We start from the raw sequence: 16,509 nt of genomic DNA, 5'->3' as shown, positions 1-16,509 counted from the left end.
GTCCTAGACAGCTTAGTAAGCAGCCTGTTTTCCCTCAATGCAGGTACTGAATGAGGCTGTGGGTGCCCTGATGTACCATACCATCACACTGACCAGAGAAGATCTGGAGAAATTTAAAGCTCTCAGAATCATCGTCCGAATTGGCAGCGGGTTTGACAACATCGACATCAAGTCAGCTGGGGATCTAGGTAGGAGCTCTGAAGCCCCTGTTTCCATTTATCAAGGTGTCTCACTTAACCTTAGGCTCTGTTGGACAACCAGGAGAAGCCTGCCGGGACTGCTCCTTTGCTCTTTGAGTTGGAGGTGATTTGGGGCTATGGGCAGGACAGGTTGTGGTGGGCTACACAGGATGTGGGTATAACTGTATTCACTGTGTTGTCACCAACCTACCAGGCCTAGGGTTTAGGTTGAGACAAGGGACCAGTCAGAGAGGTCATTGTCCTCTTCCCAGAACAGGGAATAGGTGCCATAGTCATACGTGTGTACACATGAAGCCATGTGTGCTGAAATTGTACATACATGCATGATTCTGCATCTGTGTATGTATTTTTATTGAAACAGTATGGCCATACTTAGCCATTTTAGCCTGTTTCTGTGCTAGTGGCCAACTGACAGAGCAAGGCTGCACTCTAAAGTGTCTGTTATTGATATCCTTCTGCCCTTCTGCTCCTTACGGCTACAGAGAGAGGATAGAGTTGACCTGTCCAGGGGACCACAGGCCACCTGAGGACTTCAGTAGCATGGTTGGAAAGTCAGTCTTGGTCTGTTGATTCATGCTGGCCTGACAAGCCACAGGGGCCAGAATCTTGGTGGCTTGCCTGCCTTTCCTCTGGCAAGGCCCCACCATTTGTCTCTATAGTACCTGAATTCACAGGCTCCACTCTTCAGCTAGGGATGGTCCAAGGCTGGGTCAAGTTTGGTCCCTTGTGACCCAGATATGGGGAGTAGGATGTGTCTTGCTTGTCATATGTCTTCTCAGGGGTCAGTTTTGTTTCTGAGCCTCATGGCTACCTGCTACTACTCCCTGTTCCCTCACTTATTTTAAGTGAGTTCTTTCTAGAGGATGTATGGATCCTGTCTTGGTTCCTCCTTGTGTCAGGTACCTTTAATTCTTAAGATAGTTTCTAAAAAACAGTCCTGTCCTAGCACCTCTGTGAGAAGCATCCAGCCAAGGTGGGAAGTAGAGTTGGGGCCAAGGCACTGTGGAAAATGGGCTCATGGTTGGGATGGTGGGATCCTCCTCTGAGGACAAGGGCCATGGGCAGCCCAAGGCAGCATAGACTATGTCAGCTTACAGTGCCTGAGCATGGACCTTTGGGAAAATTGGGGCACCATGGTTAGGTCAGAGAAGCCCCATCTGACTTGTTCCCAGAACAGTGGGGGTTGCTGAGCCCTAGGGCATTCCTGCCTGGGAAGTCCTAGGGATCTGGCAGTTGTGACTTATGTACTATCAGCAAGTGGGGGCCAGCCAGCTCCAAGATGTGCCTTGGCTCTGGCCCTTTGCTAGTGTAGCCATGGCTGCTTAGGAATGTCGAGTGGCTGGTGATCCACATGGGGAAGAATTGGGTATCGATGGGATTGGCTTCTTTTCAGTCACCTGCACATCCAGATTATTCAGGCTGGGGATGGTCAGAGAAGCAGTTAACTGTCCCCTGCTCTGTCTGTTTGCTTGTTGGTTGCCACAGCTGTGTTGTACAAGGCTGTGAGTGCAGGTTAAGTATTCCCAATGATAGAGACAAGTCTCCTTGGTGGCTGTGGGATGTGTCTTCTGTCATGTTACTGCTGAAGCTCCACCCTGAGGGTGTGCTCTAGCTGCAGCACCTCTGACTGTGGATGACAGGAGGCTGTGGGCCTACTACATGTGTCTCCATGTGTCTTGTAGGCATCGCAGTGTGCAATGTGCCAGCAGCATCTGTGGAAGAAACAGCAGACTCCACCCTGTGCCACATCCTGAACCTGTACCGACGAACCACCTGGCTACACCAGGCTCTTCGGGAAGGCACTCGGGTCCAGAGTGTAGAGCAGATCCGAGAGGTGGCTTCAGGAGCTGCCAGAATCCGTGGAGAGACCTTGGGAATCATTGGACTAGGTGAGTTGGCCACTGTGACTCAGCACAAATAGCTTTTGCCCATGTGCCACCCTTGCACTTCATAAAGTTGAGGCCCTGGACTTGCTGGTTGTGTTGCTATCCTCAGCTCAGGATAGAAGATAAGAGAGGAAGTCCAGGGGTAGGGCTAGAGACACCAGGCTATGTCTTTCACAGATGCCATCCATGGAGGTCATTCATGGACGGGGACATGTGTATATTATACATGGATGAAACAGACATAGTATACACATGGACACACTTAGATATGTACAGTTATTCATGTAACTGGCATGTTACTGCTGAAGCACATCTTGAGGGTGTGCTCTGGCTATAGCACCTCTGACTGTTGATGACATGAGGCTGTGGGCCTAGTAAGTGTGTACCCCACAGCTCTGGAAGACTTGAGTGTATATTCCTCAGTACAGGAATGTTTCTGTACTGCTAAGGCGGTACTTGGGTCCCACCCTCCCTTGCTGCTTCTCACTGCTGCTTGCTTTTTGTTGGTACCCATTTGTTATGTGTCCCATAGAAATAGCACAGTAAGTTGTGCTAGAATTTCACCATTGAGGGCTCCCTTGTCACCAGGCAGCCTACTCCTGGCTGACCCAGGCTTCACTGGACTCCTGCCTCAGCACTGCTGCCAGCATTAATAGATGGGAAATGTGTGTGGGTCACCTGAGTTACCGGAAGAGATAGACCTGGGATACAGTTGTTGCCCCAGTGGACACTCATGGCAGGGCTGTTTGCTGTTCCTTGGCACTGAATGTACCCTCCCTGTCCAGTGTATAGGACAAAAGAGTACCTCCTACCTCAGGGTTATAGCCCTGAGATTTGTTGATGGGTGAAGAAAGACAAGCACAGGGAGTGAGGGGGTCAGGGTGTCACTGGGCAGGTTTTGGTGGTCAAGGCAGCCCCACCCTCAGGTCTTGCCCTCTAGTCGGCTTGGTCTTACTCTATTAGTGGCTCAGCCTCTGCTTCTGTCACTAGTGTTTGAGGGCTGAGCCATGTGTCCTTTAGGTACCCTGCCTTGCAATGATACTTTGTTCACTGTGCCACTAACTACCTTTTGGCCTACACTGTTGTCTTTTCTGCTGTGTCAAGCCATCCACTGTAGGCAGAGCTCCCCAGGTTTCAGGACACGTGGCTGGTGACATGTATCCCATGAGGATGATGTGGATGGCACAGACGTGGTGATGCACGTGGACATACTTGTGTGTGAGTGTACAGTATATTCAAGCAAGGATGGTGACTTTTGCCTCCTTAGGGTACAGCAAGGGCTCCAGAGGGAGTTGCTGCACCCTCTGTCTTAGGGACCCTCTAGTCATATGTAATTGCTGTCTACCAACTACAGAACAGTTCTGAGGCTGGCTTCCACACACTGTGGCTTCCCTCTAGAAGGAAGATGACCATCTGCCCCCCAGGTATCTCTGCTGTCTCCTGTTGAGGCTGTCTTCAGTGTAGAATTTGGTGATTAGTTCTTGTTCATAAGAGGCGCATAGGTAGTGTGACTGTAAGTTTTCCTTCTATAATGTTGGATGTGCTAGCTACTTTTCCATGTCTGTTGGCCTTCACACCCAGTCTTCTGCCTTCCCCTTCCTTGTTCTCTATCAGTTTATTGCAAGATGCTCTGTTATAACTGAAACATACTGTTTCTCTCAGGGAGTATACATTGTATTCTGCCTGGGACAGCCCTGTACCTTTCCAGCAAAACTCCCTATCTGCAGTCTCTGTACTCCATCTGGTACAGCTTGCTAAGTTAATCAGCCCCACTGAAAGTGACAGGGTTCTTGAGTTTGTAGTCTTCCAACAGACATAAGAATCTAGGTGTTGTCGGTCTTGCTCAGAAGCTCTTGCTGTTGAACAGGGACTCTGTTGATATGTTAGCCACTGGACAGATGAAGCTGCTGTGAACAACTTTGGACATGTCTTTTTGTGCATGTGACACTATTTTTCTTTGATGTAACCAGAAGTGTAGTGACTTGACAAGCAGGCAGGAGGCCACCACGGCATTCTTCAAGCAGGTGTGTGGCTTTGGCACTTGTTAGCTGGGCAGCTATCCTAGGGTTTGTACTTTGCGGATCCTTGCTAATGTCAGCGTCAGAGCTGCCTCTGCTGTGTTTTGGTCCGTACCCTCCCAGTAGCTAAAGAGCCTGAGAGCCTTTCTTGCTGGAATGCCTGACCATTTGAGAACCTTGTACCTGTGTTGTGAGGTGTGGTGCTTGTCAAGTTCTGGTTGGTTTTTCTTGGTGTGGATCTGCAAGATTCCATCTGTGTTTTGCCTCAGGGCTTCATCAGACAAGTATATTGACACCATGGCACCAGCTTAATATCTGTGATGAGAGCAGATTCTGGTTCTGAAGAAGTCCAGCTATTACTTGTAAGTTGCTACCTTTTGTGTCCTAAGTTATGTGCCTGCTTAAGTGCTATGAAAATAGTGCTTTCTTCTAGCAGCTTCATGATTTTGATTTTACAGGTCTCAGACCATCTGAAGCCACATACCGTGCCCAGTGTTGTGAGTGTATTTTGACAGGAAACATGTGGATAGACAAACATGTTTGTGTCTTTCCACAATGTCTGAATTTGTTGAATAACAATAAATTCACAGGACTCAGAGGTTTTCAGAAGCAGCAATTTTCTAGATAATTCTGCCTCCCCAGTAATCTGGCCAAGGTAAATGCAAGATCTTTTATTTTTAGGACAGGGTCTTGTGGGACTTACAACTTGATAACGAATAGCTCTGGCATTAACGGAGTGCACTACCATGCCCAGTGTTTTGTTCCAGTCTTTTCTTTTTTGGATATTTAAAGTCTGATTTATTTGTTACTCTTAAAGACTTATTTTTAACTGCACTCACTCAGACTTAGAAGTAGAAGCTCTTAGTGAGGACAACTTACATCTCTTGGTGATCTGTTCCTGGTGTTTTCTTTGGCTTCCTTCATTCTTTTGGCCAAAAGTTTAGCACATTCTGCAGCCTCCTCATCTTTCTTAGTACATTGTTTCTGTAGAGCAGTGTATTGGTGTTTGTGTTCCAGGTCACAGGGAGTGACAAGATGCCAGATTTTTGGTGCTTTGGTTCTGGGCTTCATACCTTCTTTGTGTAAGAGCTTTCTGAAAACATATTGGCAGATGTATTTAGTTACTTTTTAATTGCTTTTCTATTTTCACTGTGACCAAGGCAACTTAACAAAGTATTTAATTTGAGGGCTCATGGTTCCAGAGGGTAGAGTCCAACACTATCATGGTGAGGAACATGGTAGCAGGCAGACATAGTGCTGGAGAAGAAACTGAGAGCTTACATCTGATTCACAACCACAGGTAGAGAGAGACACAGACACAGAGAGAAACTGAATAAGTACTAACATGATAGCTATCTGGGAGTGGTTTGGACTTTTGAAACCTGAACGCCCACCCCCAATGACACACCTCCTAATCCTTCCCAAACAGTTTTATGAACTGGGGACCAAACATTCACATATATGAGCCTATAGGAGCCACTCTCATTCACACCATATCAGACATCACTTTCTTTAGAAAGATTGAAAAGCTTTTAGATTTTGCTAGCTCTTTTGGACCCCAACTCCCAGTGTACAGTAGTATCTGTCTGTCCAGAAATCAATCACTCTCAATCTCTTTCCATTTCTTTTCCTCTCCTGCTACCCCACTCCCTCTCTCATAATAACCAAGTTGAGATCACGCAGATTGGCACCCACAGTGCATTCTCAAACAAACTTGTGTTTTCTCTCTCCAGTTCTCTTTGATCTATAATAGTAATGCACCTTATTCAGTAGCAGTCACACTTTGCTGTAAGTCAAGACATCTTGCTTCATGGGAAAACCTTGTTTGTTATTTGTCTTAGGGTCTCTATTACTGTGAAAAGATACCATGACTATGGCAACTCTTATAAATTTAATTTTAAATTAAACTTGGGGCTGGACTGTCTTACAATTCAGAGGTTAGTCCACTATTGTGGCAGGAAGTAGAGCAGACTGCAGGCAGACGTGGTACTGGAGAAGGAGCTAAGAGTACTACGTCTTGATCTGAAGGCAGCAGGATGAAACTAAATCACACTTCCTCCAACAAGACCATACTTTCTCATAGTGCCACTCCAAATGGACACATGTGGGTCATTTTTAATTCAAACCACCATATTCCACTTTCTGACCCCCATAAGCTTATAGCCATATCATAATGCAAAATGTATTTAGTCCAACTTCAGAAGTCCCCATAGTCTATCACAGTCACAGCAATGTTTGAAGTTCAAAGTCTCTTCTGAGACCCATGCAGTCTCTTAACTGTAATGCTCCATGAAAACAAAATAAAAAAATCAGATCACATATGTTCAGCATATAATGACATAGGATGTACATGAGCATTCCAAAAGGAAGCATAGTAGAGAAATACAGGACCAAAGCAAGACCAAAAACCAGCTGGGCAAACTTCAAACTCCCCATCTCCATGTCTGATGCCAAAATACTCTTCAGACTCCAAATCCTTTCAGTTTTGTTGACTACAACACACTCTTTCTCTTGGACTGGGTCCACTCCCTCTTAGCAGCTTTCCCTGGCAGGTATCTCATATCTCTGGCATCTTGAACCTCTTGGGGTCTTCAGAGCAATCAGGCTTCACTTTCACAAGCTTCACACGATGGCCTCTCTAGGCCTCCATGCAGGAGCATCGCTGACACATTCCTGGCCTAAGTAGCTTTCTTAGTCTTGGAGGGAGATTCCATAACCCCTTTTTTCTGTCTTTGACTCTAAACTCAGAACCATGTGTCCAAAAGCTGCCAAGTTTTGCTGCTTGTTGGGGCTGAAACATGGCCCCTTCATTCAATTACATCTTCATTAGCTTTCTGGTTTTGATTGTTTCCTTCAGTACTTAAGCTTGGCTGTCTTGGAACTAGCTTTGTAGGTCAGGCTGTCCTTGAACTCTGAAATCTGCTTGCCTCAGTCTCCTCAGTGCTGGGATTAAAGGTGTGTACCATCATGCTTGGATATAAGCCTTTCATTAATTCCTTTTCACAAATTGGAAACTTAGCTGGGTGGGATCTTGCCCTGAGGTCATTACTCCCTTTATTCCATTTAATATCAGACTTTTCTTTAATTTGTATATCTTCTTGAACATAGGATTGTAGGCTTAGATTTTTCAAAACCTACTTTAATAAGGGTTCTTAACTGCTTTAACTTCCCTTCTAGCACACCACCCACCAGAGGTAGTGGAAAAGAAAGGTTAATAGGGCAAAGAAGGATGTGGACTTGTTTAAAAATAGTTCTTTGGGGTGATTCCATCTTTGTTGTCAGAATATCAGCATTTCAGTTCTCATGAATCAGCAGCAGTAGCCATTCACCATTCACAAATCAGCAGTTTGATCTATAAAAAACCATGTGACTCTGCCAATCGGCCTGAGTACATGGAAGCATAAAGAAGCTGTCAGAACACCACCAGAAGGTCTTTGGTGCATTTTTCTCTACAACAAATGATGATCACAACAAATGATGATCAGCAAAGAAGGCAAGGTGAACCAATGCCACAACATCATCAGCAAAGACCAGCATCAGCAAAGCCCAACAAAGACCAGCGAAGAATGGCAAAGCAAACCAATACCATACTGTTGTCCATTGTCTGTTGGGTTATCCTTGTACCCTTTCCAAACGTCATGTGTCCTCTTAAGTGTCTGCTCCAGCAAAACATCACATGCCCTTTTTCCAGGCTGCTTCCAGAAAAACACCTTATGTCTGTTCTCAGCAAAACATCCTCTCATAAGACAGTTTCCAGAAAAATATCATATGACACAACTGAGTCTCCAAAGAAACCAGAAAGTTCCACTTCACAGGATTTAGCTCCATTCCACTTTCTGGTGTTCTTTTCCTCCTCAAATTGTACATTTTGTTTTTTTTTTTTCCTTGCTCAGCTTGCTCTTTTAATTACAGATTTGCTTAAGAGCACTAAGAACCCCAGGAGTCAATACTAGACTGTTTTGAGATTTCCTCTGCCAACCTAATTAATCCATAAATCTTAAATTTAGCTTCAGGCAGACTTTTTGGACAAGGACAAAAAAGTCACCATGTTCTTTGCCAAAATATCACAAGAACAATCTTTAGGCCACATAACTAAACTTCTACTTTGAAACCTCTTAGGCCAGGACCCTGCAGTTCAAGTGACCCTTAGCACCACTTCCTTCCATGTCCTTACTGTTATGACCCACTGTTTTTCTAATCTAAAGTCTACATTCCTCCAAACAAAATCATGGACCAACCTATCACAGCAATATCCCAGTCCCTAGTACCAACATCTGTCTTAAGGTCTCTATTGCTGTGAAGAGACATCATGACCATGGCAACTCTTTTAAAGGAAAACGTTTAATTTGGGCTGGCTTACAGTTCAGAGGTTTATGCAGGCAGACATGGTGCTGGAGAAGTTGCTGAGAGTTCCACATCTTGATTAGAAGGCAGCAGGAAGAGGCTGAATCACATGTCCTCCAACAAGGCCACTAAATGTGCCACTCCCTATAGTCTTATGGGGTCCATTTTTATTCAGACCACCATATCATTCATTTCTTTTTCTTTCTTTTAGTTTGAGGGGTTGTTAAGACTTTTTTTCTTTTCTCTGCTTAGTGGTAGCTTTTCAGGAACTTGCTTTTGAACTCACAAAGGTACTTGCCTTTGCCTCCCAAGTGCTGAAATTAAAGGCATTAAAGGTGTGCACCACTACACCTGGCCGTGTCATTCATTTCTGATAGTTTCACTTTAGAATCAGTTCATCAGTTTGTGTTTTGTTTAGTCCTTGTGGTGTTGTGGGAGTATTGGTTTCTAAACTTCACCATATCCTCAAGACATTACATAACCCTATTATTTCATGTTTTGATTTCTCTTAGTAGAGTTCTTTAGTGATCAATACAGAATGTTTATACCGAGTTTGTAAAAGTTGCTAATGTGCTTTCCCCAATGCTAGTGATAAGACCTAAGTACCACCTCTCCAGCCTACTTTTAACAATTTGTGTGTTTTAATTTTCCGTAGTGTTTAGGAACACAGTTGGTCTTTGCATATTGACCTATCCTGAAGTTTCCCTAGATTCTGGTTTGCAGGTTCTCCAGGCATTTCTCAACGCCCCGCTGGGCCACCTGCAGTGCTCTGTGTGCTCTCTCCACCAGCATGTTTCACTTGCTTCCATTCTTTGTTCTTGCCCCTTTGGCATTGGCTGTGACGCTCAGTGGTTTATAAACTTCATTTTTCTCTCTACTTTAGTTTGAGTCAGTTCTATTGGCTGCTGTTCTGTCTTTGGTATTAGACCTTCTAATAAATTCTTCTGCAAATTCTTCATAGCTTTTCCAGCTCTAGAACAGGTGACTGGGTCTTTTGTAGGGATCATTTCTCTGCTACAGTTGACTGTCCTCTCCAGTTTTTTATATGTACCTATGATGCTGTCACATGTTCCCAGCAGGTATCAGAAATCTTCCCAGCTGATCTCATCAGCTGGGCTGTCTGTAGATCTGCTTGTTTTTACTTTTATCTGTTATAATTTTTATAGTACACTAAGTCTCATCTAGAAAGAAATATTAGAGAACAAAGTAAGTGACATTTTTCCCTAAAATGTTTTTTCTGTGCTGTTAGGGTTGTCTGTGCTGGGATGATGCTGGCTGACAGCTTTTGGTACCTCAGCAAACAGCTCTTTGAGTGCCCACTACCCATTTTCAGGACAGCCCACAGCTTTCACATTGGGGAGGTTTTCCTCCAAGTCTCTATTGCTTACATTCTTGGTGGCAGCTGTCCTGTACTAGACGCTTTTCTGTGACCCTCTTTCATTCTACTTAGATTCTGCAGAGTCTTCCCTCCTGACCTGTGACTGGTGTGTCCCTGGCCTCAGCATTCCTTTATAGACTTCAGTTATGTCAGGCCCTCCTGATGCACCTTTCTTGTCTTCTGTGCCCTAATCCTGTAGAGTCATTGAGAGGGACTTAGGGCTTTGGTGGGCCCTGCCCTCCCTGTTGGTCCTGATGCTGTAGTGGAGTCTTCACACTTGCTCCCATCACCTTTGTGTCTCCCGAAAACTTGATCTTCCTGTGGAGGCTATCGTGACTACCCTCTTTAAAACTGTGCCCGTGTCCTGCCAACATGCCTGACTCTTCTCTTTGCTCTTTTCCTGGTGGGCATTAACTTTCTCCTTTGATGGATGCTTCAGGAGAAGCTATGTCCCTATCATTCTCTTACCAGCAGCCTGTGATATCTGTTCCATCTGTATCTAGCATGCTGTTGATGTGTGGATATGTGGAGCTGTCCCCATACTATGCCCTTCAGGCTATGGCTCCCATGTCAGAGCTAAGCTTGCCTCAGATGACACAGGATGTGGATTTGCGCAGTTGGGCCAGGAAGGTGGCAGATACTTTGCAGGCAGTGTACCTTTTCTGCTGCTAGATTTTTTTTTTCTTTCAAGATTTATTTCTTTGTGTGTGTGTGTGTGTGTGTGTGTGTGTATGGGGGATATGTTCATATTAGTGCAGGTGCTCACAGATGCCAGAGGTGTCAGATTCCTCTAAAGTTAAGAGTTAAATGTGGTTCTAAGCTGCTTGACATGAATGTTGGGGGATTGAACCTAGTTCTATGCAAGAGCAGCAAGCACTCCTATCCTCTGAGCCAACTCTTCAAACCCCTGCTGCTGAGTTCTAGTGTTCAGAGTGGTTCTAACATGTGCTGTTTGTGGCTAGAATTGAGATTCTAAGGATGTCTGATAAGTGGACCCACTAATATGTGGTCAGGGAAGGGGCCAAGCTGATTGTGTATTGACTCTGTATATTAGTGAGTATAGCTGATCAATGGTAGGCTTCTGGGGAGTGACAGCTAGCATCGTTTCTCCCACACCTTGATTGTGGTGCCTCAGCACCTGGGAGCAGATGTCTTGGCAGAGTGTTTGTGACCGAGATCCCAGAGATCTAGTATAACTTTGGCAGACAGGCAAAGTTGTATGTGAGACCCCTTGAGTTATGGCTGTGAGGCCAGCCTCAAGCTCTGAGGATGCATGTCTCACTTCATCTTGACTCTGCCAGGTCGTGTGGGCCAGGCGGTGGCACTTCGGGCAAAGGCTTTTGGCTTCAACGTCCTCTTCTATGACCCATACCTATCTGATGGAATCGAGCGGGCCCTGGGGCTGCAGCGTGTGAGCACACTGCAAGACCTGCTCTTCCACAGTGACTGCGTTACCCTGCATTGCGGCCTCAATGAGCACAACCACCACCTCATCAATGACTTTACTGTCAAGCAGGTGCGCTGCAACTGACCCACCCCCTCCTCCCCTTTCCCACAGGGTAGTGCTGTCCCTTTTTCACAGTGTAGTCCTCTACTCTTCCCTCAGGGTTTACCCTTTTCCCTTCCTCCAGGAGACAGTAGACCTCTGGCCTAGACAGCAGCAGTAGTTAAATCCCTGGGCCTGTCTTATTTCATTGATACACCAGGGTGTACTTGCTGGTGCCACTGTCCACCCTGACCCAGGGTCCCTCTCAGAACTAGTCTGTATTAGGCCATGCCCTGGTGGGTGGGAAGTGAGATTTGCTTGTTGGTGTGCCATTACAGTGAGAAGCCCCAGTGTCAGTCACTCACATGGTCATCCTGTCTTCTCAGATGAGACAAGGAGCCTTCCTGGTGAACACGGCCCGTGGTGGCCTGGTGGATGAGAAGGCACTGGCCCAGGCCCTGAAGGAAGGGCGGATCCGTGGCGCAGCGCTGGACGTGCATGAATCAGAGCCCTTCAGGTGCCCCTGTGCCCTAAGATGGACTGTGCCCACCAGCCTGATGACTATGACCTGGGAGACCATTTCTTTGAGCACTGCCCTCTTGCTGGCTGGGTTAGGGGAGGGTTTGCTGTCTGCTCTTAGGAGGGGACAAGAGCCTCAAGAATCTGGCTAGCCTTGGCCACAGTAATGGGCTGGGCTTAGGCTTGGCTTGTTTTCAATTTGTCTCTTGATGTCCATGATGGTCCCATCGTCCCCAGGCTCAGCGGGGCCAAGACACATGCTAGCTTGGCTTTGCATGCAGCCTCTAGCCCTGTCTGGGCTGACTTCCCTCTTGGGGCTCCAGCAACTGACAAAGCCCATCGCAGGATAGCAGATCAGTTGAGTGATTAGCCACTGAAGAACAGACAGTGGAGTCTGTCTGAGAGCCCTCATTCCTAGGGTTTGTTCTGCTGGGTAGGTCTGTGCCAGCACCCCATCAGGGCTCCTCCTCTAAAGCTCAGAAGACCCTCCACCCTTTACTGTTAAGACCTTGGGGTAGGTTTGATAGTCCTGCAGTTCCACTTTTACAGATGCCTTGGGAAAGGTCAGGGGCCCTCAGATCCCAGGGCTGGTTGCCTTCTGCACCTCCTCAGACTTGGGTGCTCAGATCACTCTGACTGGGTATGTGCTATCCTCAGCTTTAGCCAGGGACCCTTAAAGGATGCACCCAACCTCATCTGCACCCCCCATGCTGCATGGTACAGTGAGCAGGCGTCCATTGAGATGCGAGAGGAGGCAGCCCGGGAAATCCGGCGTGCCATCACAGGTGGGTAGCCATTTGTTTTATGCCTGTTCAGGGAAGTTAACACTTGATTGTTCCTTTATTGGGGGGGGGGGGGGGTCCCTTGGGGTGAAGTTGAGTAACACATATCATTTTTGTACATGAAGACCTGCCATGCTAGATGCAATCAGCTGCTTGTGAGCTGAGAGCACATATATAGGGCTAAGGTCTCCAGGTTGGGTGGACAGGACCTATGGTGTTCATGGGGAGTAAGCCAGGGCTGTGGGAAGAAGGGTGGCTATGGGTCTGCCTTCTGGCCCCTACAGAGGCAGCAGTTTTAACCCATATTGCTGTCTGTCTCTGGTGTACCTTCCAACATCTCAGGCCGGATCCCAGATAGCTTGAAAAACTGTGTCAACAAGGACCACCTGACAGCTGCTACCCACTGGGCCAGCATGGACCCTGCTGTGGTGCACCCTGAGCTCAATGGGGCTGCCTACAGGTGAGCAGGCAGGGGCAGGAGAGGGGACAGTCTCCAAGACAATGAGCTGTAAACCTGGACCTTAGCTAGTAGATAATGAATGCAGTGGGTTATGATATGACTGGGACTACACCCTTATGTAAGGCCACTGTGGATGTTAGAGGATTGAGCTGGACGGGACAGTCTACTTTCTTGGGGCAAGAGGTTTGGCCTTAGGAACCTCCTAGACAGGAATGCTGGGCAGAACTGTTGTTGGTCCAGAGAGTAGTAAGAAGTCAGGGCATGGGGCTCGGGGAAGACCTCAGGTGAGAAGCCAGGCTGCGATACTGCCCAGCACTGACCAAATGCTTACTGCCTCCAACTTTTCTGGACCTCGGGGTCATTGATAATCATGCAGAAAGGGCTGTGCAGCAGGTGGGTCTCCATAGACCTCACATGTCTGCCCTCCTCTCCCAGCAGGTACCCTCCAGGTGTGGTGAGTGTGGCCCCCACTGGCATCCCGGCTGCTGTGGAAGGTATTGTTCCCAGCGCCATGTCCCTGTCCCACGGCCTGCCCCCTGTGGCCCACCCACCCCACGCTCCTTCTCCTGGCCAGACTGTCAAGCCTGAGGCGGATAGAGACCATACGAGTGACCAGTTGTAGCCTGTGAGGAGCGCTCCAGCCTTGGCACCTGGTGGAGGGTGCTGCACACCCTTGGACCCAAGTGTGCAGAGGTGGCATCCAGTGTGGGCCCTAGCACTCCAGAGACTGGCCCGGGCGTGCACTAGGCGGGGCAAGAGGAAGCACGTCCCCAAGTTGATTGTAGTTGTCCCGTCCTGTGGGCTGGCTCACTGTCCTGTGTCCTTTGCGTTCCTCGTTTAAGCAAAAGAAGTTAGTAGCTAATTCTATCACGAATGTTCTTGTCTGTGTACAGTTTTTAGAACATTACAAAGGATTTGTTTGCTTAGCCGTCAACAAAAAGAAAACCTGAGGGAGCATTCAGCAAGTCAGTTTGAGATTATTTTTCCTTTTCTACGTTGGAACGTGCCCCGGAATGTGGCCGTCGGCACACTTCTCAGGACAATGAATCCTTCCTGTTTTTCTTTTTATGCCACACAGTGCATTGTTTTTCTACCTGCTTGTCTTATTTTTAGAATAATTTAGAAAAACAACAAAGGCTGTTTTTCCTAATTTTGGCATGAACCCCTTGTTCCAAATGAAGACGGCATCGCGAGTGGCTCAGAGGCGTGTCTGCAGTGCCCAGTGTGCTCAGGACCACCGGGGTCTGTCCTGGGGGAGGCAGGGGTTGGCAGACCCTTGCCTGCGTGGTGCCGTCCTGCTGATGTGGTAGGCTAGCAATATTTTGGTTAAAATCATGTTTGTGACTGTAACCATTTGTATGAATTATTTTAAAGAAATAAAAATCCCAGAAAGAGCCGGCACGCCTGGCACCAGTTTTAATGGCTTCATCAAGTGGGAGCATTGGTGGGTCCCTTTTGGTCCTAGCTCTCATGACCTCCGGGGCCTGACTCAGCTTCTGTGGAGCAGGCAGTCCTGGGGAGACCCAGAAGAGGGCAGCAGCAGGTAGTGCTGTAGTCCCTACTACATCTTCAGGGGACACAGGGCCCTGGGTTGGGGAGGCCATCCTCACATACAGGGAGGGAGGACTGTGTGGGGGACCACCCCTATTGTCCATACAACAGCCCCTAGGCCAGCAGCTCTTGGATTGACATTTTGGACAAACCCACTGAAGGAAATGCCAAAAGAAAATTACTGCTAAACAGAAGATTTAGCATGCATGCAAAGTGCCAGGCTGTATATGATTCTGTTTCCTGTTTCCTCTACTGCATTGTCCTTAGATCCAGGCTTTGATCCACTGAACTGATTTGACAGTAATTCCCAAAAGAATCTGAGCCTGGCATTATTGGTCCAGCCTGGGAATCAACCAAAGAGGCACTGCCTCTGTGGATGTTAAAATAGTTGAAACTAGAAACAAGCCTTTTGAATAGAACTGTAGAGCTTCAATGAACAGGTGGCATCAATCCCAGAGCTCAGCTGTTTGTTTTTAATGGGTCAAATTTATATGGAATAATGAATGTCTGCCATCTGGGATTATAAGACTAGGGCATAGTAAAAAGCAGGTGGTGGCTGGGGAGATGGCTCAGTTGGTAAGTACACTTGCTGTGTAGGGCACAAGGGCTTATGTTTGAATCCCTAGAACCTATGTAAAAAGCCAGGCATGTACATGTTACTCTGGCACTGGGAGACAGACAGGTGCATTTGGGAGCTTGCTGATAAGCAAGCCTAGCCAAACAGGGAACTTCCAGTTGAGTGCGAGGCCCTGTTACAAGGTAGAGTGATGGAATATGCTACCTGACATTCTGCTCTGGCCTCTGCATGTATACCCACTCCACTGTGTACACCTCACCCCCTCAAAGCAGGCATGGTATCAATAGACCAATTCTGAAACATATGAGTGGGCTAAAAAGAACAGAGAACCAAGGGAGAATAGATTGGGGTACAAGTGTGTATGTTTCTCTGTGTGTGTCTGCATGCAAATGTGTGTGAGCCTTAGGACTTGAGCAAGGGGAACAAATGAAGGCCCTTCACCCTTCAGTGGGCAGAGCTGAAGAATGATTTGTCTGTCAGAGAGGGCTAGTTTGCTCAAATTGGATCACAAAGAACAAATCATGGGGGTACAAACTGGGACTGATTTGTATTTAGACTCCTTGGTAACACCTGTTTTTAGAAAAGACTGAGCCAAGAAGATACTTGAATGGTAGGGCATGCAAGAGCTCTATGGCAGCAAAAAGAAGACTTGAGCCCCTGAAGGAGGAGTGAGAGGCTGTTCTTCAGGACCAGAGCAGCACTTGGGCAGGCTGGACAAAGAGCAAAGCAGGACCCAAGAATGGGTAGACAAAAGGGCCTGCTTCAGGGACCTGGGGCCTGTCTCCATCCTCTTCTATGGCTTCATTCAACCCCTCTGTTTGGGTAAGTAGTTGGCAGAGGGTGGATATCCTAGGGCAGCCTGGGCAGGGGCACAGCAGTAGCCGTACTCTTCTTCTTGTGGCCACCCTAATCTGGCCTCATACTGATCCCAGAATGGGCCCAAGGAGGCCAGGAAACACCCTCTTCTTCCCGATGCTCTGGTTCAGAGCCCAGAGTGACTCTGGAAATGGATTTTTCAGCAAAAAACAACTATTAAAACGGAAGAATGGAGGAAGGCCAGCTGCAGTCCCTCTTCTGGCTGCTGGCTCTCTCTGAGTAAGGAAAACCATCTGGTCTGCTGGGCCTGAGCCCAGGGACCAGAAGAGACCTCTAATCCCTTGGAGCAGTACCATTCACTTCCCAGCTGGCCCTGTGGCCCCCTTCCTGCCTGGCCTCTTCCCACCTTGGACCCAAGCCCCAGAGGCCTCTACAGATGCCCAGATAGGGGTGGCCTGGGCCATCATGTGCTGACCACTCTGGGAACCTTGA

At 47.4% G+C, this 16,509-nt stretch overlaps 1 protein-coding gene across 3 annotated transcripts in view; it reads left to right on the top strand.

Moving 5' to 3' along the window:
• The window catches only part of Ctbp1 (C-terminal binding protein 1), a 28,736-nt gene extending 14,262 nt beyond the window's left edge, over positions 1 to 14,474 (top strand). For 2 of the 3 annotated variants that reach the window (XM_034508540.2, XM_034508543.2), the window contains 7 exons: positions 44 to 188; positions 1,883 to 2,089; positions 11,128 to 11,342; positions 11,699 to 11,829; positions 12,489 to 12,616; positions 12,956 to 13,073; positions 13,509 to 14,474. In XM_034508540.2, the coding sequence (XP_034364431.1) occupies positions 44 to 188; positions 1,883 to 2,089; positions 11,128 to 11,342; positions 11,699 to 11,829; positions 12,489 to 12,616; positions 12,956 to 13,073; positions 13,509 to 13,695 (1,131 nt within the window). In that variant the 3' untranslated portion in view covers positions 13,696 to 14,474. The remainder of the gene's footprint in view (positions 1 to 43; positions 189 to 1,882; positions 2,090 to 11,127; positions 11,343 to 11,698; positions 11,830 to 12,488; positions 12,617 to 12,955; positions 13,074 to 13,508) is intronic. The other variant, XM_034508541.2, reaches the window with a different exon arrangement.
• The last annotated feature ends 2,035 nt before the right edge of the window (positions 14,475 to 16,509 follow it).

The sequence above is a fragment of the Arvicanthis niloticus genome, chromosome 7, assembly GCF_011762505.2.
Source record: "Arvicanthis niloticus isolate mArvNil1 chromosome 7, mArvNil1.pat.X, whole genome shotgun sequence".
NCBI lineage: Eukaryota > Metazoa > Chordata > Mammalia > Rodentia > Muridae > Arvicanthis > Arvicanthis niloticus.
This window is presented reverse-complemented; position numbering and strand designations above follow the sequence as displayed.